The sequence below is a fragment of the Pygocentrus nattereri genome, chromosome 26 (assembly GCF_015220715.1).
Source record: "Pygocentrus nattereri isolate fPygNat1 chromosome 26, fPygNat1.pri, whole genome shotgun sequence".
NCBI classification, from domain to species: Eukaryota; Metazoa; Chordata; class Actinopteri; order Characiformes; family Serrasalmidae; genus Pygocentrus; species Pygocentrus nattereri.
Window position 1 is genome coordinate 9,585,587 of NC_051236.1, and position 26,333 is coordinate 9,611,919.

Consider the following 26,333-nt stretch of genomic DNA (forward strand, 5'->3'; position numbering starts at 1 on the left):
AAGAAAGTTGAGTCAATGAAATTTTATCTGTGAACCAAATACACCTAAGTTGGTCCAACTACATATTTTGCATTGTGTCAGCTCCATTTCTTTAGTTCAGTTAATTATTAAGCACTATCAAAGTTGACCAAACTGCCAATTTTATGCTGCATCAAGTAAATGTAAAATATACTAAATGTAATTAAAGGAAACACTGAAAATTAAACATACTTTTTAACAAATGCATTTATTTGCAAAAATATTAAAAACATCAGATTTTTATAGTTAACAGTGATAAAACATCTACTAGGCATATTAAAGCTGCTTTAAAACTAACAAATTACTTTAATAGATATATTAAATGGTTCCTTTATAGCAGCATTATTGCACTTGTGTGTGTCCATTTCAGTGGTATAGGTAGCAAAACTTTACAAAAATAAGTAGTAATAAAACAAACTCTTACTTTAAATACACACATTTGTGACAAATGTTGCCACTAGTGCCAGAACAGCAGTCAAACATCTGTGACATTCATGCAGAAATTAGTACAATACCTTGTACTTTAGAGAACAAAAGTTTTAGAAGGTTACGCTAACAGAAAAACTGAACATAAAGTGTGTGTGATTTCTAAAAGTGGAATGAATATTTAACATTGAAGCTAGCAAAGAAGGAAACAACGACAATGCTGTTTTAAAAAAAACTGCAGCATTTACGACAAAGACAAGAACTAAAACAGTCTTTTTTTTTTTTAAAAGTGGAACAAAACCGAATCAAACCAAGTCATCTCAGCCATTTTAGATGGGTACTCTTAAATGAGTAGCAAACTGCTCCAAGCAGAGGTGAACATGGACAACATAAAATAAAAGCACCGCATTGTGTGTTGTAAGTCACAAAAAAAATTTAAAAATAAAAAAAATAACGCTTATGCGTGTAGTGATTACATGTGCACTAACTTGTTCTTTAGAGACTGCACTCTGGCTGTGCACTCGTTTCCAAGATGAAGGAACACTTTTTGGACCACTTCAAATGTGTATTTTAAGTCTTTTGGATATTCTATGTTTAGTGCATACAGAAGTCCAAAGAGCAGAATGAAGGCATTAGTGTAGTCAGGCAAGTTATCCATTACTACCTCCTCTTCAAGCACAACTGCAACATTGACCACACTGGTCAGTGATCGCGATGGATCAGCACTCTCCTTCACCACTTCAAGAATTCCCATTTTCATGTTCTTTGTGTGGTCCTCCAATGCTTCAGCATCCTGTGGAAAACAAGAAACCTTGACTGACTGATATTTTCATATCATGCATCACTTGATTAAACTGTGTGTGTGTGTGTGTGTAATATATATATATACACACACACACACACACACACACACACACACACACATACATATATATCAGTAACTTTTTTTTTTTACATTAGTGAGAAAAACAAATTACAAGTAAGGTCTTTGAAATGGAAGGCCTCTCCCTCATGTACAGCGGAAAACCCCGGAGGACAGTATATCTTCTATGTGCCGTCAAGTTTGTGGTCTGTGTCAAAATAATAAATTAAAAAACGGAAACAGTGGAGAGGTGGTTAATAGTGGCAACTTAAGATGTTGACCAAAACAAATCTTGCCCACGAAGAAGTGTATTTTCTTTGAAATACTTACCATCAAAACATGATGTGTAAAGACCTTGGGTGCTCTCTTGGATTGGAAACGTCTTCTCGAGTACTTCAGGCTTACTCAAAAGATTCTTCAATGTCTTGAGAACAGGGACATAAACAAATGTCTGTTTCTTTGCCCTGTTAAAAACATATCCAACAGGTTCAATCACATCAAAATTGGATTTAAAGTAATTGCTCCTCTTGTAGTCAGTCGATAAAGGACCATTTTCAGAGGTTTTGCTCAAAAATGGATTCGAATTGTGAAGAGCATCTCCAATGTCTGAAACAACTGACTGATCAAAATTGCAATTGTGTCTTCGCAGAACTTCCTCAATTGCACGACATGTGTTTACATTTGATATTGATAGAATATCATTCACACTGTCAAGTATGTGTTGAACGGCACTTGCCGTTCTGTGTATGTATGCAAACAAGAAAAGGGCTGCAACCTTGTGTTCAACTATTTGCACAGTATCAACAGCTTCAAAGTCTGAAATGCCCCTTTCAGCATGAATTTCTCCTGCATCACTTTGTACACTTTGTGTTGAAGTTGTAGCAATCTCATTGCCTGTATTACCTGCATTACCTGCAGTACAGACAGATGTCTGGAAATCATGTACTGTGTGGTGTGGGTGCTTTTTGGACTTGTGAGCTCTGAAGGTGGCGTTACTGTTACTACTAAAAAGACAGTTTGAAAATGGACATTGAACTCTCTCATGGTTTTGAAGATGTCTTCCTAAATGGCGAAGAAATGATGCCTGGGAGCAAACATTCTTGAATTCACATAATTCACAACAAAATGTGACATTCTCTTTAAATTTGTCTGATTTAGAATGTATTCTCCACAAGTGTGTCTTTAATGCTCCTGTCGTTTTGAACGTATTAACACAATCTGGATAAAGCAAGGAAAACAATCTCTACCTGTCTGCCAATGATGAAGTCTGTAGTGCTTGAACAGGATGTCTTGCTCTGCAGCGAATTTACAGTAACGCCACTGCATTGGATTTCGACCTTGTGAATGAAGACAAACAATAAAGAGGAAATAAAAAATAAATTATTTTGTTAATAATGTCTGTATACGGAATACAAAAGTTGTATGGCACACAGAAAAACATGGCTGAAAAAAATCTGAAAAATGCTTCCAATCTATAGCCCAAGTACTTATTTATACATAATTAAACAAATGTTTAATTTAAACACAGAACAAGCCAGCTAAGCCAACCTACCATTAGTCAAATCGAAGTGAACAGTTCACACAAATAAATTTAGTAACCCACACCACAGCTGGCTTGCTAGAACTAGTCCGGAGAGTAGCTAACAGAGGGGCTGGTTAGCTAGAACTAGTCCGGAGAGTAGCTAACAGAGGGGCTGGTTAGCTAGAACTAGTCCGGAGAGTAGCTAACAGAGGGGCTGGTTAGCTAGAACTAGTCCGGAGAGTAGCTAACAGAGGGGCTGGTTAGCTAGAACTAGTCCGGAGAGTAGCTAACAGAGGGGCTGGTTAGCTAGAACTAGTCCGGAGAGTGCAACGTTAGTTAACTAGCTTTGATAGGAGTTGCGTTTGAAAGTATGTTTGAAGACCTCATTCAAAGTTTGAACTCAACAAACACCAATAAATTAGTTGTGTTAGGTTAATAAAACTCACATGAACGTCTCTCAAGGTACTTTGGAGTCTTCTGGGCTGGTTGTAAAATACTGGGTCTTCGTCTTCATTTTGGTCTAGAAAGCGCCAGAAATACGTCCCTCTTGTGCGCATGCGCAGTAGTTTCACTGTTGCTCACCCAACAGTTTTTTCTTTGGACTTAACGCGTTGACTGAAAACAGAAATGTTCATTCACTGAATATAAAATTCTATGTCGCATGGTAAAAATGCTGCAGATGATGGTACAACCTATTTTTTGTTTTTGGGGTAACTATTTTTATATTTCATGTTGTGCCTATGTTTATTTTTAAATACACAGGACAAATATTTTTTACAGTGATAGGGTTCCTGTAGGGTTCTTCAGTAAAGGCAATGGATCTATTTAGAGTGCTTTAATAGTTCTTTCCATAATGAAATGATTCTTCAGATTGAAGGATACTGTGGTTCTATATAGAACAAAAAAGGGTTCTTCTATTATTGTGATACCAAGCAGAAGAACCCCTTTTGGTGCTATAGAGAACCATTTTAACATAAATAATGCAATGGTTGAACTTGGTTTCTGGAATACTTTTGTTTACTTTAATCCACATGCAATAAAGCATGGCCACAACTACCCCAAAAGAATAAAAATGGCATGCCTTATGGGTAGTGTAGGGCAAGCAGCTAGACGCTGAAAAAGAAAGGGCAGGGGTAGGGAAGTTCTTTTTAACCCCTCACCTTTTACTTTGCCACAACAGTGTATTTGCAAGCACACTTTTTAAAACAATAAAAAAAAACACAACCTTAATCAACAGAGGTAATTCGACTATGACTGCAAAGTCACATAAGGCTAGTCACGCAAATAACCCTTACAAACAGGTATAGGGTAGCACTATAGAAGTAACCCAAACGGCGGGTTACAGAGCCATATATATACAGGTAACTCCTCCCCCAAGCTATTCCATTCCCCCCACAGGTAGGAAAATAAACCATACATTTCCTATTTACACGTTGAAATGAATATGGCACAATATTATACGTGGCCATCAAAATACAAGGCCAGAGAAACAGTAATCAATCACCGTTATTTACAATGTTCGCACGATTCACATTTCTCTTTGTATTTACAGGTTCTCAGTCCCCTCCTCTACTACAGAGGGTGGACTCGCCCAGGTAAGTAAAAGCCCAGGAGTCACACTCGCTACTCCTTTTAGGACCTGAAGGTGAGTACAAGCAGTGCATGTTAAAACAGGCAAGTATGTATACGCAGACATCCCAAGTCTCCCGGAAGTTTTTGCGTGATTGGGAAAAAAAAGTCTGTGTCGCGTTTGTGTGTGCTCTTGGCCGCTCGTTCTAGATTCCAGGAGATTTTATCTGGCTTGTGGGCATCAGGGAGCTGCTATGTATGATCATATAATATGTGGGAGACTCCCAGAGTTTCTGGGACACTTGGGATGTCTGGTATACAGTCACTTATAATGGTAATGTGCTGAGGGGTACCATGCATCATTATACCACATTTATACTTTGTCATGTTCCACAAATGTATGTCTACATTAAATAGTATGTAAAACATGCAAATTTTCATATTTTAAATGTGCTACATGCTTCTGTATTTTCCCTTAATCAAGCAGTAAGTTCCAATGACAAAATCTGATTAGTTGAGAAGCTTTCTAGCCATTTTTTATGACAAGTATATCATTCTGCTGAACACCAGTTACAGATAGTTCCAGTTTGTAGCTAACATCCCATTGTTGCTAATATGTTGTGTTGTATTGTATTGTTAGTATTTTTAAAAAATTCCATCAACCCTGTATTAGAAACTGAGTAAGATTCATTATACATTGTAAGACATCTTCCATCCATCCATTTTCTAATCCAATTCTCCGTCAGGGTCACGGGTGGTTGCTGGAGCCTATCCCAGCGGTCATCGGGCAGAAGGCAGGATAGACCCTGGACAGGTCACCAGTCCATCGCAGGGCAGACAGACATCTTGTGAGATTATTTTGGTCCAGGCCATGTCTATAGACATGCATTAAGACATCTTAATTTTTAAGACATGCCTTAAGATATCTTAATAACCTCCATAAGCATGTCTTTGGAGGCGTTGTTTACACATTCTTCATTCGTGTGTTAAGATGTGTCAGGACAGTTGTTTCTTAAATAGCAATGATGTGAAGATGTTGAAGGAAGTCTCTGCTGACACCATCTTACTTGTATATAAAAAAGTTCATTACAAAGTAGAACAGAGTCAGATCAAGCTTTCAGGGTTGATTGAGAGAGGGGTCTTGTCAATTGTCCTCTGAGTTCTTACTCAAAACTCTCTGCTATATATAGGTTGGTTGCTTGCCACAAAAGGGAACATCTGGACTATGTAAGATAACTTTACCTGTTTGGAACTCACTTTATACATGTCAGCCATAGCCTCATATTTATGCTTACCCAAATTCATCATAGTTGCTACAGTTAGATATTCCCATAAACATCCCAGACCCATTGTGTGTATCATTTGAACAAAAACAATCTTTATCCATCACATCAGGGATTGCTGTTTTCACATTTTCATGCTTAGCAAGTAGATTCACATATGTTAACTCCCCCAACCAAGAACAATTATTTCCAGGTTTAAACAAATGCACTGACAGAACCATCACTTTTATCTTCTGCTGATTGCTGCTGATATAACAGCCACGATGGTGCATAAGAGTGCATTTGACATTTAGCAAGTAGTGGTACTGGTACTGTCTCTAAAATTGAAGGCCATGTACCTGGTGTTGAAGTGCTGTGTGAAGAGATGTCTTCAGTCTGTGTTTGAAGACAGCAAGAGACTCTGCTTTACAGACAACCAGTGGGAGTTCATTCCACCACCTGGGTGCCAGTACAGAGAACATTTTCAACACTTGTCTTCCATGTGCCTTGAAGGATGTCTGGTCGAGCCAAGCTGTACTCAAAGCTCGAAGGGCTCGTAGTACAGTTCGAGATTTCACCATTGCCATCAAGTAAGTAGGGGCTGGTCCATTTTTGGCTTTGTAGGCAAGCATTAGGATTTTAAATCAGACGTGTGCAGCTACAGGAAGCCAGTGAAGGGAGCGCAGCAGTGGGGTGACGTGGCTGAACTTGGGCAGATTGAAGACTGAGATGAGTCTGGATGAGTTGCAGAGGCTTGATGGCCTGCATGGGAAGACCAGCCAAGAACAAGTTGCAGTAGTCAAGACTTGAGATGACAAGACTGCACTAGCACCTGGATGCCCTCTCTGTGAGGAATGGTTGGATCCTATGGCTGTTGTACAGGAGAATCCTGCATGAGTCAGGTTTGTGATGTGAGTTGAGAACGATAACTGGCCATCCAGAGTCACACCAAGACTTCTTGCCTCTACAGATGGAACAATCAGAGTTCTTGAATGAGATAGCAAGATCATGATGAGGACCTGTAGTTGCAGGGATGAATATCAGCTCAGGCTTGCTGGGACTGAGCTTCAGGTGGTGAACTGACATCCATGAAGAGATGTCACAGACATGCTGAGATGCGACTGGAAACCTGTCAGAGGGTGAGGAAGAACTCATTAGTTGAGTGTCATCAGCATAACATTGATAGAAGCCATGAGAAGATATTACATCACCAAGAGAGATGGTGTAAAGAGAAAAGAGAAGAGCGATCTTCCAGATAGGACTTGAACCACTTCCATGCATAGCCAGTGATTCCAAGGTTGGTGAGGATCTCCAGAAGGATCATATGGTTGACTGTCAAAAGCTGCTGAGATCAAGAAAGGATCAGGACAGATGACAATTTGGCTGATCTTGAAGATTGGAGCTTTTTGGTCACTGCAATGAGGGCAGTTTCTGTAGTGTGCTGGTTTGAAGCCAGACTGGTTGGGGTCCAGGAGCTTGTTCAGTGTGTGAGAGAGAAAGTTGATTATAGACTGCACGTTCAAGAATTTCTGAAAGGAAAGAAGTGATACCAGTCTGTAGTTATTGACATCAGAGCTGTCAAGCATGATGAAAATCAATGTCTCAATCTTCTTTCCTGTCCATTAACTACAGAGTCATTTCTGGCATCAGAAGTATGCTCAGAATAATCAACCTTGTCTAAATCTCCTGGATTTTTGACTCTGGAAATCATTATGCATCTCTTCTTCTTGCATTTTCTTCCAGCTCCCTTGAGCCTTCAAAATCTTGGCTCTGTGAATGTAACACTTATTCAGATTCAGATTCCTTTATTGATCCCAGGGGGAAATTGCCGAGTGTCAAAGTACCCTTGGTGCTTTGACACAATGCAATAAATGATACCACGTTGGAGACCCTTTGACCTGAACCACAGTTCCAGTAGTGTGAACAACTTCAAATGATCCTTCATGGTGTTCATTATGCCACTTTCTTAACACCTTCACAAGCACCTTGTCTCCAGGTTGCACTGTACTCTTCTTTTGTCCATCCAGCCTCTCCTGCACCACCTTTTCTTTGCCGGTCAGTAAAGGCTGGCAGATTTTAACAATTATTTGTCAGATTTTTTCACAAATCCCTTGGCTTTGCGGATGATAGACTAGACCAAGACACTGTTTAATCCCCAGTTTTTGCATCCACAAACTCTTTCCCATTATCTGAAGATATCTGATCTGGAAGCCTCCACCTGCTTATGACCTCTCTGTACAAAAACCTGGCAACAGACTGAACGTCCTTCCGCTTGGTTAGACAAGCCTCAGGCCATTGCGAAAATCTATCCACAACTAGCATATATCTTTTACCTTCAACTGGTTTTATCATGTCAACAAAGTCCACAACCAACTCATGCATAGGACCCCTTGGAGTTGGAATGTGACCAGGAGGAACAATCACACCCCTCTGAACACTTTTTTTCAGGCAAATAGTGCGCCTGCCTGTAACATAAACAATCTATTCAAACAAGAATGGTGCCCAAAAACCATACTCCTTTGTAATCTTTCTCCTAACTTCCCCTCTTGCAACGTGAACTGAATTTGTCTGCTCCTGTAACTGCTTTTGCAGCATCAGCTGCTTTATTCCCTTGTGTAACCTTCGACACATCCATTTTTATGTGCTGCACATTTAGCCATCACGATTTCTTTAGGCTTCATCATAGCATGCAACAGCTTCATTATTTGAGTGTGATGCTGTATTGGAGAACCACATCTTAAACCCTCGGTTCTTCCACACCAATCCAAACAAGTGATGCACATTATCTGCATAAGCAGAGTCAGAATATATTTTCACTTGCTTACCTTCTGCCAACAAACACACTTCAGTTTAGTCCCACAAGTTCAGCAAGCTATGCAGATGCAGGCTGTGATACTACTTTAGCCTTCTCAACAAAACCAGTTCCTTGGGCTTTTACTACTGCATAGCCAGCACTAAATTTATCTCCCATACGATAACAGAACCAATCGGTCAACATTCCAGTGTTGGCCCCCAGCAGTGGGACGGCTTGCAAATCTGATCTAAGCCTCGAGTAGCTCTCTGCTTCTTGAACACAATCATGTGGTTCGCCATCATATGGATTTGGCAAATTCTCAGCTGGATTCACTGTAACACCTCGCTAGGGTGACATCTTCCTGCTCTAAGAGCCTATAGTCTCTAAGCCTAGGCATAGTCAGTGTGTATTTGCCATAATTCAGTCTGTTGCCAAGCCTCTCTTTCAAATGTCTACAGCATGTAATATCTTTTGTACATAAACAAATGGCCAATAGCCTATAAGTAAAAGCCAACTAAATGTGTATCAACTATAGTAAATACAATACAAATACTAGAAGCAGCACACACTGACGTCAGCAGCCTCGATCTGCAGCTAGCTGTTTTCTCGTCTGCACCCCTCCTTCTCCTTTACTGAACACATCCACATTTAGTGGATGAGGGAGAAAATCATAAACAAAGGCTTAATATCTTAAACCCACAAGATCCTCTGAACAGCTCAATATGATTTGCACACATCAACACTTGGGTCATCTTTGTCTACCATACATCAACAAGATAGAATAAAATACACTAAAATTAACATCTTAAACCTGCTAGAAGCATAACATTGCCCACAGGCTATATTATAATTTCTTTTATTATAATTTTTTCCTATCTTTATATCTCCCTTATAAATTTTTACTTTACCCATGCATACACACACATCTCCTACACTGATCTCTCTCCACTTTTCTCAGTCCTCCTTGGGGGCTCATAACTTTTAAATCATATGTCCCTCTTTGGGGCTCATAGTTTGTCAGTCCCCTTCAAAGGCACAAGTTTTATTCAAATTTAAAGTCCTCTGTTCTGAGGCTCATATGGTTTTAACAAATCCTAAACTGTCCCCGTCGGACACTCAGTGTTAACGATAAAGACAAAATATCTTTCCTTATAAATGACCAAATCTCCTCTTTCAATCACAACTTTTATTTAGCTATCTTCATTATAAATCCACACTTTGTACACATGGCAGGTCTGTAAGAGAGGAAAAAAAAGCTGACATGCTGGGAGGGAACGGACACCTCACCCACAGAAAGGGCTGCCACACACAGAGCCAGCCAGTGCACGTACATAGAGCTACATAGATACAAAGGAACTGCTCCGTGCGCACACGGAGAGGGAGAGAGAGAGAGAAAGAGGGGGACCAGTCTTTAAAAAGGCTACAGTATTACAAAGTTCCTCAAAACAAAGTTCAACAACATTCAAAGCAAAACACAAAGCATTTCATTCTCAGTCGACTCATTCATTCGTTGCTATAGCATACTTTTCCGCCGCTCCCTTTTCCTTTTTTCTCTAAATTTCTGCTACCTTTATGAGGTCTAAGTTATTCAGTGTAAGCTGCATGAAACATTTGTTAATCAACAATGTATGTGGGAACTCACACGTGACTATTTCCATACTGTTAGAAATTCAGATTTCAGGATTCAGAAGTCAGGAGACCTTCAGCGTAGACTTGATTTTGACACACAGGAAATGTGGGTACAGCTTAGTCGATCGCAGCCAGTCTGATTAGGAATATTTTAGGAGGACCTTATATACACTGGAAATTGTGGGAGGAAGATAAAGGTGAGGAAGAGGAGTTTTAGGGGGGTTAAGCAGGGGGATGATTACCTTATCAAAAGAACAGAGGTGCCATCTCCCTGCAAGGATGGCGAACGTCAACACTCCTTGATGGTTGCCACCCTGGAGGGTTATTGTGTGGCCTTATGGTCGCAAACAATACATAAAGGACAATACAATGCAATAAAGGACAAACAATAGAGGGAGCTGACCATCCTCAGGTCAGAAGATAGAAGCTTAATTCTTCCAATATTCTCACTTCCAAGCCTTTTAGAAGAACCGACCTGAAACTCACCTAGTGATTTTTCAGGATTTTAGGCCTGTGTAACATTGCCTCCCCAGAGTGCTTTTGTCCAAATCCGTGGCTTCTTTCTCTTTAACTCAATCTCTCATCTTTATTTCTATTTCTCTTTTACTCTTTTTTTTACTTTTTTCCCTTTTAAGCCAATCCGACTATTCCTCAAAGCCAACTTTTCACGCAGTGACTAATATACATGCCTTACCATTTTAAGGAGATATGGGCCTAACTTTCATAAATCTCGCATGGTGTTATTTAGCACACCTTATCATTACTAATCAGGCTTTTCTACACTTAGTTCTACTGTCCTTTTCATCTGTATTATATTCCCCCCTATTGCAGCGTGTACACTGCAATAAACCCAAATTTAGAAAGGAGATTCACTCCCCCACCAACACAGCATGACATAAACGAGTTCTTTACGGTGCAACTACACAGCTTAAACACACAGCCACAGGGAACAAATCAGCGCTCAATTGTGTGAGAACTCCCTGCAAGTGGAGGTGCGCAGACGCCGTAGTCACAACAGTCTGAAGTTCATGTCGCCAAATTCTTGCCACCTCACTCTTCATCCTGTTCTTGATGCCACATTCCTGTTTCTTAAATAGCGATGTGATGTTGAAGGAAGTCTCCGCTGACACCATCTAACTTGTATATAAAAAGGTTTATTACAAAGTAGAACAGAGTCAAATCATTAACTTTCTTGTGTATGTGTGTGTGTGTGTGTGTGTGTGTGTGTGTGTGACTGTGTCTGTGTGTGTGTGTGTGTGTGTATGTATGTATGTGTGTGTGTATGTATGTGTGTATGTGTGTATGTATGTGTGTATGTATGTGTATATATGTGTGTGTGTGTGTGTGTATGTGTATGTGTTGCTTTTACCACAAAAGGGAACATCTGGACTATGTAACAATCTTATCTGTTTAGAACTCAGAGAAACGGGACAGGATAGGCCCCTTTCTCAAACATAACATAGTGACATACCATATATGTGTAGCCCCAGAAAAAGAAAACAGCATATGTGGAGGCCAGACACCTCAACATAGTGGTAGCTGGGTAAATAAATACTTTTTACCAGCAAACTGTTTGGTCAGATTCCAAATCAGAGTGCAACAGCTTAAAAAGAGAGATAAAAAGAATGAAGTGAACATTTCAGTTGGCAGCTGAGATAGCAGAACAACTAAACAGGAATTATCCAGAAACACAGCGACATTCAAATAATTAACACATTTAATCTAGCAAGTACTTAAGTATTGAAGAAGCTGAGTTGTATCTGACATTGTTGCAGGTTTGTGGCTCTATCTGTAAAAGCACAGTAAAGTTGGCTGCTTGCTTGGATATTCAGCTTTCAATTCTTGATTTTTTTTTTTTTTTTTTTTTGTTAAGTAAATGTTTTCCCTGTTAGACTGTCAACAGAGATGCTGAAGAGGACTGATCACAAGAAAAAGGACCAAGAGCATAAAAGTAAGTTTGATCTTCAATACAGCAAAACTTAATTTGGTGTTTTTAACTGCTATTATTCAGGTAGTGATGCTAATATGAAAGTTTAGTTAGGAGAGAGAAATTTAAATGTGGCTCTGCAGATTAATTTCTATCAAATGTCATACATCCAGGGGTGAAGCCTTTTTAAATTTAAGCTGTAAAATGTATAGTTGCCACTTTTTAAAATTTAATGGATTATTGATTAATTAAAAATCAGGATTTACACATCAACAAAATCTATGTATTGATTCAGCAGTGCTAAATGGCATGTCTTATAAACAAAATAAAAAAATAAAAAACAGTGAAAATGAAAAATTGCATCAAAAAAGGTTTCTGGAATAGTGTCAGTCAAGTCCCCTGCATATTTTATCTCTTTCCACATAAACCAGCTCGTCTGTCTCCTCTCTAATAGTTTTTATACATTCTAAAACACTAAGTAGTCATTCATTAAAACTACTTTTCTAAAATCAAGCAAAAGCAATTGAAAGGACCGGCCGTTTTTGGTCCGTTTATGAAGAGGAACCAGAGAGTGGATCACCTGTCCTGTGGAAAGTCTCAGTCGCAGCGAACACGCTCGGTGCAGGAAGACAGAACCACTCTCGTAATCAAAGAGTTTAAGTCTTCTGCACAAAGAAAGAAGGGCACTCCTTCTTCTATACAAACACATCCTGCCCTGTTGCATACAAGTTAAGTTGTCTAACAGTCATGAAATGCTAAGCTGACACTCACGGATCACCGGAACTGCCCAAAGGAGGGGGGCTTCTGCTCTGTGTATGATAATCTTACCTACGAAAGAGAACAAATGGTTCTGGACAGAATGTTGTCCCGATAAGAGGAGCAAGTTGTTTGTGCAAACTGCCAAGGACAGTAGCTATGCTTGCTGCAAAGTCTGCTTAGAGCAGAGTTAGAGCAGAGTTAACCCTTTCAGCAATATTTATAAAAAGAAAGATTACAATGTCTTGTTAAATTTGTGCCCTTATAAACATTGCTTGAATCTGCAGTCTGACCCAGCAGAGAGGGCCAGGTAAACATCAGGTGTAACGTTGAACTCCAGTCAGGCTTGATATCAAATGATATTGAGTTTTTTTTTTTCTTTCATGTACTCTGTAAAAAATACTTTGGGCTTTAAAAGTATATAACCTGGCTGCCTTCAGGGAATCTGAAATTGTAGTTACAATGTTTGTTTTCTTTTTCACTTTGTGCCATGCATCTCCCTCTCTCCCTCTCCCTCTGTTCCAGTGAATATAGTAATAAGGAAATTCCAGCCCTCAGACGATGAGGCTGTGATGGCTATATTTCAAAATGGAACCCAAGAGCACATCATCCCGTCCTTCAAATACGCCATTTCTCAGCCACTCCACATCACTGTGACCCTGTGCTTTTTCACTGTGGGCTATATACTGGGTGGAGGATCAGTTGTCCTGGCCCTGCTGGCTGGAGGTTTGTGGATAGGTCTGCTGTACTACTGCTGCTATGAGTTCTATGCTGGTTATGTCCGATCAAAGCTGAACACAGACATGCGGGACATTGCAGGCTTCTACCTCAGCAGTCCAGATAACTGCTTCTGGGTCGCTGAGGCTGAAATCAACGGCCAACCTCAGATCATGGGTATAGTGGCTGTGGAGGGCAAAGAACTTCCAGACAGCGGGCAAAAGTATGGAGAACTTTTCCGAATGAATGTGTTGTCCACATCCCGCCGTACTGGCCTCGCCTCTCGACTTTGTGAAACAGTGATAGACTTCTGTAAAGAGCGAAGGTTCTCGAAGATTGTGCTTCATGTTACTTTTACACAGACCGCAGCTATAGCTTTCTACAGGAAGATGGGCTTTGCGCTTGTGCGGACTGATGAAAAAGCTGAAGCTCAATGTTGGAGCCTCTGGCTGGCCAGAAGTGCTATGCTTAGGATGGAGAAAATCCTACAGCCATGACCTTCTATTTAAGGTTAATAACACCATGTTTAACCCACTGTGGTGACAGCAATTATAGATCAGGTCTGAAGTATGGTTTTTCTGGTTTATCAAAACTGGAAGCAAAATGTTTTGACATACAAAGTAACACATGTATTAGATGAATATCTTATGTGCATAAACATGTTAATGCTTTTAAAGAATTTTCAATCATTAAAATGGGAATACTATATACTTTGTCTTTTCAAATTATGTATGTGTAGCATATGATATTATTGTAATGTTTAATGCATATTAATGAATGCCTAATCAGATGTATTCACTAGAGTTCAAGTGATATTGATGTACTATCAGCAAATTTTAATACTATAAATAAAAACTGTTCTATTGTAAATAAACTCATTTTCATGTTTCAAGTTCATTGAAAACAAACTTTCTCCTTCAAGTTCCACATATCTTTACATACGTAAGTATACACAAAGATGTAATCAATGCAGTTGCATGTTATTGAAATATTTTTGTTGGGAATTTCACAGTTCAGATGTTTATCATTGAGTATGCTGATTAAGTCTTTGCATAGCATCAACATTTGTTAGTTACTGCAACTTGGTAGGGGTATACACGCGCATATATATATCAGGCCCGTAGCCAGGGGGGGTCGAAGGGTTCGTTCGATCCCCCCCTCCTCGCCCCCTCCCGCCGTACACACATGCCCCTCAAGATAGGTAGGCTATTCACTGAATGAATTGTTAATCTCCGTTGAATATACATCAAATCTTAATTTACAATATCACATCCAGACTAATAAAAAAAAGTAGACTCAGAGAAGTGAGGAGTAAGAAAAACGGTTAATGTTTCTCTTTACACATTTTGTTCAGACTGTTTTACACCAATCCAGTAGGTGGCGGTAATTCCCCCATTTCTGTTAGCTAGTGGAAAGAATAAGAATCAGGGGATTAAGTTACTTGAGAAAATGGGTAAAAAAGAAGACAAGGAGCGAAAAAGGAGGAAATCGGCGGCAACATTGTCCCAAAACATTGGTGACTTGTTCAAAAAAAGGTCCAAAACCGGTAAGCTGCTGCTGCTGAGTGCAGGGCTTCTATTTCTTTACAACTCCCCTGCGTTAACAGTGCCGGGCTTGGCTTAGCCCAAGAGTATATTGTACATGTAACACCGGATTATTAGTGTTATTATTCAGATAACTCCAAAGTCTGGATTTTAGTTGATTTTTAAGAAATGTAGGTTAAGTGACAATAACATTCAGTCACTCACTTTGCAATGCGGATGATCAAGCTAGGGTGTATTTTACTCTCAACATGCCTGTTGCTCCTAAGGCCATAGTAAATAAAATACAGTATAGAGGTGTAAAAAAGGGGTTAAATATGGAAATGTTTTTAAATTTATTATTTTGCTGTATTTATTCAGTGGGTCAGCATTTGGAGGGTGAGCTATCAACAGCTAGTAGCAGTGAAACTCAACAGTTAGCCGAGTATAAATTATGAGATATTAAAATACTAAAATCTGAATATAAAAAAAAAAACTATTTTAAAATGGTCAGTATCTTTTCCACACATAGCCTGCAATGTCATGAACAACCTCTGAAATATTAGTGCCAGATTCATGCAAATGCAGTTTTGGAGTTCTACCTTGCCACTAAAAAGGGCCCAACTGTTGAGTTCAATGTTGTTTGTGTACTCTGTAGAGCCAGAAAAGAGCTTTCAAACAGCATCAAAACCATCGGTTTGTAATTTAAATGGACATAATCAAGGTTGAATGTGTCGTGCCCTACCCTCTTACTTAAAACATTCTTAGTCCATTTCTCCCTTTATATTAGTGGCAGATTCATGCAAATGCAGTTCTGGGGTTCTACATTGCCACTAAAAAGGCACACAAAGTTTGATGAAAATATGTGTCGGTTGAGTTCCAAAGTGTCCGATTTCCCGTAAAATGACCCTAAAGGAGAGGAAAAACAGACAGACAGTGAAGGCAAGACCCAATTAAAAAACAAAGAAAAAGAAGGCGAGATACAAAAGATGGAGAGGAAAAATAGACAGACAATAAAGAAAAGCAACAGAGACAGACAGCAACAGAGATACAGAGGAGGGAGAGCAACAACAGACCTAGGTGAGCAACAGAGAGAGACAATGAAGTCCCAGCACAGTTGTAGGAAGATTTGAATAAGACGGAACACTTCAATTTATATCATTATTAATTCGTTTAAGTTTTAATGACCATACCGATTGTGTACCTCATGAAGTAATTCTTATCTATTTATGTCAACAGTAGAGAGATAGGCAATAAAGGACAGCAACATCAGAGACAGACAATGGAGGGCAGCAACAGAGACAATGGAACAAAGCAACAGACAACTGAGGTGAGCAACAGAGACAGACAATGAAGTCACATCACAGATGTAGGAAGTTTGAGTAACACTTATATTTATATCAGATTTATGTTAACAGTGGGGAGCAACAGACGAACAAATAAGGACAGCAACAACAGACTCACATCAAACTAATAATGAATAAAATATGTCTAAAGTAAAAGGTTTGAAGTGTGCTCGTGTATTTAGGGGGCATTGGAGTAGAGAGCCAAATGAAGTCCACTTTTGGGGGAAAAAGATCCCCCCATCACAATGCTGGCTACGGGCCTGTATATATATATATATATATATATATATATATATATATATATATATATATATATATATATATATATATATATATATAAAGCAGGTAAGACTCTCTGCCTAGGAGAACCATTAGCCTCTCACAGCCCAAACTCCACAGACTGGTTGAGTATGGATTCCCTAAGAAAACTGATAGAATCCATCTCTAAGAGTCAGATACTACTGAAATGGCTCAGCTCATCAGGCAACATATTTCATCTCTCCTGATGGGAGAAGAGGAAGATGAGAACCAGTTACAAATGAAAAGAGCAGTACATCTAATGGGTATGTCACCTAAAATGCCACCCAATACACTCCCAAGTTTCCCCTCTGCTCTAAACTCTCCACAAGTGAAACAACCTAACTAGCCAATGACTGCATGAGAGATCAGTCTCCCATTACAGATGCAGAGCAATCTAAATCTGTTTGTGCCTACCAGCTCACTCCTGAGAAACTTCCAGATTTACCCCCCACCCGGTACGGTAACCCCACGGTCAGACCCCCAGCAAAACTACTGTAAGTCAAAGCCTCTGATAATGCTTACTGCAGCACAACAACTGTTTGTGGATCCAGCTGCTATAAACCATAACTCTGCTATGCCTAGTACCTATCCTTCAGTGGCACTTTCTCAGCTGCCACCAGGCGTAGCAGCATTTAGTCCCAACCACGCTCCCCTAAATTATGCTTCAACTACTAAGTGAATAGCATCACCAGAGTTTGGCATGACTCATTGTCCACTATACATTGTGCTGAGGCCTGAAATCCCTGATTAGTCCACTGATAGCGTGACAGAATTTGAAAACTTTAAACTAGTCTTAGACAAATTGTTTGAGCCTCACCCAGAACTATCAGAGAGGTATTAATATCATGTACTGCTAGAGCTCAGATGATCAGTCCACCATCAATGTTGGAAACATTCCTAAGGGATTTTGGTTGGTTATTTGAGTTACTGTTGCATTTCTATCATCTGGAACCAGTCTGCCCGTTCTCCTCTGACCTCTCACATCAACATGGCATTTTCGTCCACACAACTGACCGCTCACTGGATGTTTCCTCTTTTTCGGACCGTTCTCTGTAAACCCTAGAGATGGTTGAGCGTGAAAATCCCAGTAGATCAGCAGTTTCTGAAATACTCAGACCAGCCCGTCTGGCACCAACAACCAGGCCATGTTCAATGCCCCTTAAATCCCCTTTCTTCCCCGTTCTGATGCTCGGTCTGCACTTCAGCAAGTCGTCTTGACCACCTCTACACGCCCAAATGCAGTGAGTTGTGGCCATGTGATTGGCTGATTAGCTGTTTTTGTTAACAAGCAACTGAACAAACAACCTAATAAAGTGGCCGGTGAGTGTTTGTATATATGTATATATATATATATATATCTCAACTGTGGCTCTCTACTATAAGATGGGCTTTACACATATGCAAATTCATGAGCAAACTGAAGCTCCTTGGTGGGTCCTCTGGCTGATCAGTGTTTCAGTTCTGAGGATGGAGAAACTCCTACAGCCATGTGAACATCTCGTAACAAATTGGTGAAGTAAAAATAAAAAAATCATCCCATCCCACTTTTGTCATTTCTCAACCACTCCTCATGACTGTGACCCTGTCCTTTTTCACTGTGGCTAGCAAGGAAAAGAAAAGTGAGTAAAGCGGTAGATCCACAGATACTGAACACACTGGTCTCATCAGAGCATGAGTAAACGGATGAAGCACTTTGGTCTAGATTACATTTATTATGCTGTAAATGCTATAAACACTGAAGGTTAAAGTTCTGTTGGGTTGTTCATTGCTGTAATGATGAAATAAGGAGCGTCCAGCACTCCAGTCAAAAGAATGAGCTTCTTCTGTTTTTTTATTGTGGAAAACACATAATGTTTATAATATTCACACAATAAATGTACAGTACAGTTTCAACACCTCTAATGTTTTATTGATTTTCTTAGTGTAAATAAATCACATCTTCTACAGGGAACATACAAAATACCATATTTTCTAAAAAGTTTAGTGCACAATTCCTATTTTTGTGAAATTTTACATTGGACAAAAATAACGAATTAAGTATACAATGCGCAATAACCTTTGCTCAGTCCACATGTAACTTTTTTTAAACTTTTTTATTTATATGTTAAATTCACCAGCTGAACAATGATCATATCGTAAAACAGTAACCAATGAGGGCAGTTCAAAAAAAACAGAAATCCAGAAAAGAAGGTCAAATCTTAAATACCAACAATACTAGGAGGACCAGGCAAAAGACAATGTTAGATAAGATAAGATAATCCTTTATTAGTCCCACAGCGGGGAACAGCAGCAGCAGAGTAACAGGAGTAAGGCACTCAGTAATTGAAACAGGAAACAGTATAAACCTTATCAACATTATAAATAATAGAAATTAAAGCTAAATCTCTAGACTATTTACAACAAAATAAGTTGTATAATAGTTGGATAATAACAAAAAGTTGGATAATAATAAAATAAAATAAAATAAGAGTTGCATAAGATCTGTATTGCACTTAGCATATTGCACAATGAAAAATGTTCGCATTCTGAATGTAAGTGTATATTGTATTGTATGTGGTCTACTGGGAGCAGTGCTGGTTGTACAGTCTCACAGCAGCAGGAAGGAAGTACCTGCGATAGCGCTCCTTCACACACTTGGGCCAGAGTCTCACGCATGGGGTGGGAGTCGTTCTCCAGCATGGATGCTAGCTTGTTCAGCATCCTCCTTTCTCCCACCGCCTGCACTGGGTCTAGAGGAGTCCCTAGGACCGAGCCGGCCCTCCTGATCAGTTTGTCCAGCTTCTTCCTGTCTGCAGTGGAGATGCTGCCGCCCCAGCAGACCACTCCATAGAAGATGGCTGATGCCACCACTGTGTCGAAAAAGGTCCTCAGGAGTGGCCCCTGCACTCCAAATGACCTCAGTCTCCTGAGCAGGTAGAGTCTGCTCTGTCCCTTCCTGTAAAGTGCAGCTGTGTTGTCTGACCAGTCCAGTTTACAGTTAAGGTGCACACCCAGGTACTTATAAGAGTCCACTCTTTCAATGTCCGTTCCCTGGATGTTCACTGCTGGAGGGGGATGTGTGCGCCTGCGGAAATCCACCACCAGTGCTTTGGTCTTCCCTGCATTGATCTGTAGGTGATTCCGCAGACACCAGTCCACAAAGTCCTGGATCAGTTCTCTGTTCTCTCTGTCGTCCTCATTTGTGATGCGGCCGACGATCGCTGAGTCATCAGAGAACTTCTGTAGGTGGCAGCTGGGTGAGTTGTACATGAAGTCTGTGTGATCAAACCTGTTGAAAAACAGATTGAGATTGTTCACCCACTTTTGGTCCCTTACCGCTTGAGAGTCGGACTTCTTGTGGCCAGAGATTGCTTTAAGGCCTTTCCAGACTCCGCTGACATTATTCTGCTGTAGCTGTTCCTCCATCTTCCTCCTGTAGCTAGCTTCCCCTCCCGGATCTTCCTCCTCAGCTCCTTCTGCACAGCTTTCAGCTCCTCCTTATCCCCTAATCTAAAGGCCCTCTTTTTCTCCTTCAGAAGAGCCTTTATATCAGGGTTAATCTACGGCTTGCTGTTAGAGAAACACCGTACAGTCTTGGTGGGTACAGTGTTCTCCATGCAGAAGTTCACATAGGCACAGGTAGGGGCATGAGTTTCCCTGCAGGTAATGTCTTAGGCGTCTAACATTGTGTACAAACAGAACAGGATGAAATAAATCTATGAACACTGGTCTTAAGGGTTTCCCACCAGTACAGATTTGTAATGAGCTGTTGCATGTGTCTCACCTGGGTGTCCTGATGTGAGAGAAGAGTGAACTCATGAAATTATCTGGAGTGCAATAGGAAGTTATGTTTATGTCTCTAAGAGCCCAGCTGATCTCATCTAATTCCCAATGGATGGAAGTGGGAGCTTTAACGGTCATCATTTAAAGGGACAATGTCTTTGCTGAGTGAATCTTGGGTATGATGCCATATTAATTTTTTTTTTCTGAGCCTTTACAAATCTGTGTTATTGATCTGAACTCTAGCATTGAATCAGCAATAACTGCTTTGACCTCTTTTTGTCAGTTCTTTAAATTATGTTTCTTTTTTCATGTTCCCATTTTCATTATGGAGAGACTCGGAGACTCGGTCGTGAACTTTTGTAAAGAGCGAGCGTTCTCAAAGATTGTGCTTCACACTAGTTCTACACAGTCAGCAGCTGTGGCTCTATACTATAGGCTTTAAACTTGTGCAAACTCCTGAACAAGCTGAAGCTTCTTGGTGGGTCCTCTGGCTGGTCAGAGTTTCAGTTCTGAGGATGGAGAAAGTCCTACAGCCATGTAAAGACATGTAGATGATAATCAAATGTAAGTCTTTTTACTATAGAATTGTCTTAGGAATATTTTTACACCTAGAAAACATTTTAATTATTCAAAGGGTCCTTTTGAGTGTTCATGGTTCTATATTGAAAACTTTTTTTAACAAAAAAGAAATCCTACTTGTTAAAGTCCTGCTTACTGTTAAACTAATTAGGTTACCTTAAATTCCTTGTATGGTACATTGGCATTAATTAAAACAGTCCTATTCTATTCTAAATACATTAACTGTCAGCGATTCATTGTATTGTACTGTGCCTAATTTCTGTAATCAGCCGCACCTTAAATACTCCTCTCTTTCAGCCAAACAGCATGAAGTGCTGTCTGTTCACTTGCGTCTGCATACTGAGAGTTTTTGGATGAACTACCTGTATTGTGTTTCTGACTCTCTGCCTAGACTTTTGGATTTTTACCTTTTGCCCCTGTGTTTTGGATGTTTGGTTTTTGGATGGACTTACTGTTTTTGGCCTGTTTTTTATGCCTTTTGACCATGAGATTTGTATTGCCCCTTTAACTATTAAACCTGCACATGGATTCTTCTTCGGTTTCCAAGTCTGATGTGTCACATTAACAACTAAGTGTGTAACATAAGAATAATAAAACATATTAAATGCATCCAAACATGTCATTTAACTCCAAAGTATGCTCTGACACAAAAATGACATTTTGCAAAGACAATTATATTTCTAATTATAAATATAAGAGTTGACTGAGAAAGCCGGGGAGCTCTTCAGTGGGTATGACATATTCAAATGAACTGATCTTAGCTATCTTTAACACAGTCACTAAAACTTATACAAGAAAATGTAAGTGTTGCTAGTTTTGTATTAGTAAAGGCTGTTCATGCATGAAATCTCAAAAGTAAATTTCAACTGAAACAGTTAATGGAATTAAGGTTTGGGCCAAATTATGGAGTCACTTACAGACAGCAGACTGAGCATGACTGAATGAGGTAAAGGAATGATGACAAATTATGCAGAGAAGCAAATTAGTAAACAAAATATAGGTTAGTGTAATTCTTATGTTTTACAGTGTGTGGGACGGGAGTTGGAACTCTTGACTGAATCTCACCTGTGATGTGCAGTTTTGTTTCTGATCCTGTACAAATCTGTTATAATAGATTTAAATTGTAACAGTGAATTGGTGAATTGACATCTCTCTCTCTCTCTCTCTCTCTCTCTCTCCTCTCTCTCTCTCTCTCTCTCTCTCTCTCTCTCCTCTCTTTTTCTCTTAAGACTGTTAGACTGCCAGTCTCCTGATTTTCTTTGCGCTTTTGCGTGAGGTTAACCTCAGATTATGTGCATATGTGTGAGTGTGTTAATCTCTTGATCATTTTCTCTGTTTTTATCTGTTCTTTTAATAAGGTTTCCTTTTTCATGTTCCTGCAATTCTGACAAACATTTTGCACTTTGAGCTGCTGTAAAAACCGCAGGTTAAAGTTTCACTGGTTTGTGTGTCGCGTGACTTGGCGGTACTTCCACTTTATAAGACGCTGTAACGATGAAATAAGGACGCGTGTCGGCAGCAGAGCTGCTGGAGAAGACTGACCACACTGACCACGAGGAAGAGAGCAAAGCATAAAAAAGTAAGTTTTATAACTCACTCAGGACACTGGGCTGTTGTCAGAGGGTTATCATGGAGATCAGGGGCGCTGCTGTCGACCCATCACCGCAGACCCCTCCAACCCTGAAAATATAACACTGTGCAGACATGCGTTCAAACAGTGGGATTCACTATTAGATGCAAGACTGACTCCCTTTACAAGAAATGCGCTAAAAATCTTCTTTTACAGGTTTGTCATTTCAATGGTAAAAATTTTGGAAGGAAAATTCTCTCTTTTGCCACTTTTCTGTTAAAAAAAGAATGATTGGCTAATAATTTAATATTGAAAAATTACCTAATGTAGTCATTTTTAGGACCCCTGTCAGGCAGGTTTTTAGAATGGTCCTAACTTTTCCTCCATATCACACAGTCAAACTTCATTTGGAGGTTTTTTAAGGTGGAAATCAGACCTTACGCTTCTTAGACTTATTGTGTGACTTTGTCAGATCCTCCAAATCATGTATACATCATGTTTATAATGTTCACACCATAAATGTACAGTACTATGCAAAATTTCAACACCTCTGCTCTGATGCTTTAATGATCTTCTAGATGAAAGTTAGTCGACAGATCTTCTATAGGGAACATATAAAATACCATATTTTCTGTAAATTTTAGTGCACAATTTCTAATTGTGTGGATTTTAACATTGGACAAAAATAAAATATTAAGTATAAAATGTGCGATTGCTTTTGCACAGTTCACATCATCATCATCATCATCATCATCATCGTTAACCGCTTAGTCCAGATAAGATCACGGTACAGTTCACATTATGTCTTGTTTTTTTATTTATGTTTTTATTAATATGTTAAATTCAGTAGCTGAACAGTAATCTTGCTGTAAAATTTGCAGAAGTGTGTTCTCTGTATAGGATATGTACTTGTTTTTAAGTCAAATCAAATTTAAATAACTAAAACATGCAACTTATTCAGGGGCACCCAAATTTTTGCATATATTTGTATACATATACACCGACTCCCTAATTCGGCTCCTCTAACTGCAGACATGTTATTCAGATGTAAACCTTCAAACAAACAATGCAGTAACTATTAAATGTTAATACTAATATGTTATGTGGTTATGAGAGTGTAGAATTGAAGTATGAACATAGAGTACTGGTCTTAGTTTCTGCATGAAATGTTAGAAAAAGTAAAGTAATCGTTCCTTGTATGTCCCTAATATATACTATGTTTCCAAAAGTATTCACTCACCCATCCAAATTGTTGAATTCAGGTGTTCCAATCACTTCCATGGTCACAGGTGTATAAAACCAAGCACCTAGGCATGCAGACTGCTTCTACACACATCTGTGAAAGAATGGGTTGCTCTCAGGAGCTCAGTGAATTCCATAGTGTGTGGATGCCACTTGTGCAACAAGTCTAGTCGTGAAATTTCCTCGCTACTAAATATTCCACAGTCAACTGTTTCCATGGCTGAGCAGCTGCATCCAAGCTTTACGGCACCAAATGCAATACAAAGCGTTGAATGCAGTGGTGTAAAGCGCCGCTACTGGACTGTAGAGCAGTGGAGACGTGTTCTGACAAATCACGCTTCTGCGTCTGGCAATCCAATGGACGAGTCTGAGTTTGGTGGTGCCAGGAGAACGTTACTTGTCTGACTGCATTGTGCCAAGTTGTGGAGGGGAGATTATGGTGTGGGGTTGTTTTTCAGGAGATGGGCTCCGCCCCTTAGTTCCAGTGAAAGGAACTCTTAATGCTTCAGCAGACAAAGAGATTTTGGACAATTTCATGCTCCCAACTTGTGGGAACAGTTTGGGGACGGCCACTTCCTGTTCCAACATGAGCACCAGTGCACAAAGCAAAGTCCATAAAGACATGGATGAGCGAGTTTGGTGTGGAAGAATTTGACTGGCCTGCACAGAGTCCTGACCTCAACCCAATAGAACACCTTTGGGATGAATTAGAGCGGACACTGTGAGCCAGGCCTTTTGGTCCAACATCAGTGTTTGACCTCACAAATATGCTTCTGGAAGAATGGTCAAAAATTCCCATAAACACACTCCTAAACATTGTGGAAAGCCTTCCCAGAAGAGTTGAAGCTGTTATAGCTGCAAAGAGTGGGTTGACATCATATTAAACCCTATGGATTAAGAATGGGATGTCACTCAACTTCATATGCGTGTGAAGACAGATGACAGAATACTTTTGGAAATATAGTGTATTGAGTGAAAAAACATTCCTTCATTCTCTTCATCTCTATATTAAAATCGTCTGAGTGTTTGGTTTTTTCTCGTCACTTTATTAATGATCCTATGCACCCCCCCCGGCCTCTCTCTCTCTCTGTGTTCCAGTGCATATATTAATTAGGAAATTCCAGCCCTCAGACCATGAGGCTGTGAGAGCTTTGTTTCGAGATGGAATCCAGGAGCACATCATCCCGTCCTTCACTCACGCCATTTCTCAGCCACTCCACATCACTGTGACCCTGTGCTTTTTCACTGTGGGCTATATATTGGGTGGAGGATCAGTTGTCCTGGCCCTGCTGGCTGGAGGTTTGTGGATAGGTCTGCTGTACTACTGCTGCTATGAGTTCTATGCTGGTTATGTCCGATCAAAGCTGAACACAGACATGCGGGACATTGCAGGCTTCTACCTCAGCAGTCCAGATAACTGCTTCTGGGTCGCTGAGGCTGAAATCAACGGCCAACCTCAGAACATGGGTATAGTGGCTGTGGAGGGCAAAGAACCTCCAGACGGTGGGCAAAAGTGTGGAGAACTTTTCAGAATGAGTGTATCGTCCGCATCTCGCCACACTGGCCTCGGCTCGCAACTCGGTCAAATGGTCGTGAACTTTTGTAAAGAGCGAGGGTTCTCGAAGATTGTGCTTCACACTAGTTCTACACAGTCAGCAGCTGTGGCTCTATACTATAAGATGGGCTTTAAACTTGTGCAAACTCCTGAACAAGCTGAAGCTCCTTGGTGGGTCCTCTGGCTGGTCAGAGTTTCACTCCTGAGGATGGAGAAAATCCTACAGCCATGTAAAGACATGTAGATGATCTCTCATGATCAAATGTAAGTCTTTTTAATACAGAATTGGCTAGAAAACCTAGAAAACCTTTTAATTATTCAAAGGGTCCTTTTGAGTGTTCATGGTTCTATAAGGAACCCTTTTTTTGATAAAAAAGAAATCCTACTTGTTAAAGTCCTGCTTACTGTTAAACTAATTAGGTTACCTTAAATTCCTTGTATGGTACATTGGCATTAATTAAAACAGTCCTATTCTATTCTATTCTATTCTATTATATTCTATTCTAAATTTATGAACTGTCAGTGATTCATTGTATGGCCACCAGAGGTCTCACTCCCCGGAGTACTAGCCATGTTCCCACCAAACCACATGAGCCTAATTTCTGTAATCAGCCGCACCTTAAATACTCCTCTCTTTCAGCCAAACAGCATGTAGTACTGCCAGTTCCCTTGCGTCTGCATACTGAGAGTTTTTGGATGAACTACCTGTATTGTGTTTCTGACTCTCTGCCTAGACTTTTGGATTTTTACCTTTTGCCCCTGTGTTTTGGATGTTTGGTTTTTGGATGGACTTACTGTTTTTGGCCTGTTTTTTATGCCTTTTGACCATGAGATTTGTATTGCCCCTTTAACTATTAAACCTGCACATGGATTCTTCTTCGGTTTCCAAGTCTGATGTGTCACATTAACAACTAAGTGTGTAACATAAGAATAATAAAACATGTTAAATTCATCCAAACATTTCATTTAACTCCAAA

The 26,333-nt window shown here is 39.8% G+C and overlaps 2 protein-coding genes and 1 long non-coding RNA gene across 4 annotated transcripts; 2 read left to right on the forward strand and 1 right to left on the reverse strand.

Annotated features, from left to right (window-relative positions):
* Window positions 1–207: 207 nt before the first annotated feature.
* LOC108415096 lies at window positions 208–3,372 on the reverse strand. Of its 2 annotated transcripts, none has more exons than XR_005129726.1 (5): window positions 3,275–3,372; window positions 2,554–2,643; window positions 1,637–1,730; window positions 1,422–1,514; window positions 208–1,237 (listed from the first exon to the last, which is right to left on the reverse strand). It is a non-coding gene; the product is annotated as an uncharacterized LOC108415096 (long non-coding RNA). The 2 variants fall into 2 exon arrangements; XR_005129725.1 differs by having other exon boundaries at window positions 1,637–1,770.
* Window positions 3,373–5,211: 1,839 nt separating this feature from the next.
* LOC108415095 (probable N-acetyltransferase CML1) lies at window positions 5,212–14,192 on the forward strand. The gene is made up of 3 exons (XM_017688063.2): window positions 5,212–5,245; window positions 11,956–12,033; window positions 13,291–14,192. The coding sequence occupies exons 2-3, from the start codon at window positions 11,988–11,990 to the stop codon at window positions 13,977–13,979; spliced, it is 735 nt and encodes a 244-aa protein (XP_017543552.1). The 5' UTR covers window positions 5,212–5,245; window positions 11,956–11,987; the 3' UTR covers window positions 13,980–14,192.
* Window positions 14,193–21,712: 7,520 nt separating this feature from the next.
* LOC108416835 (N-acetyltransferase family 8 member 3-like) lies at window positions 21,713–26,232 on the forward strand. Its single transcript, XM_037535068.1, has 2 exons — window positions 21,713–22,568; window positions 24,900–26,232. Coding segments are annotated over exons 1-2 (702 nt in total). The 5' UTR covers window positions 21,713–22,567; the 3' UTR covers window positions 25,601–26,232.
* The last annotated feature ends 101 nt before the right edge of the window (window positions 26,233–26,333 follow it).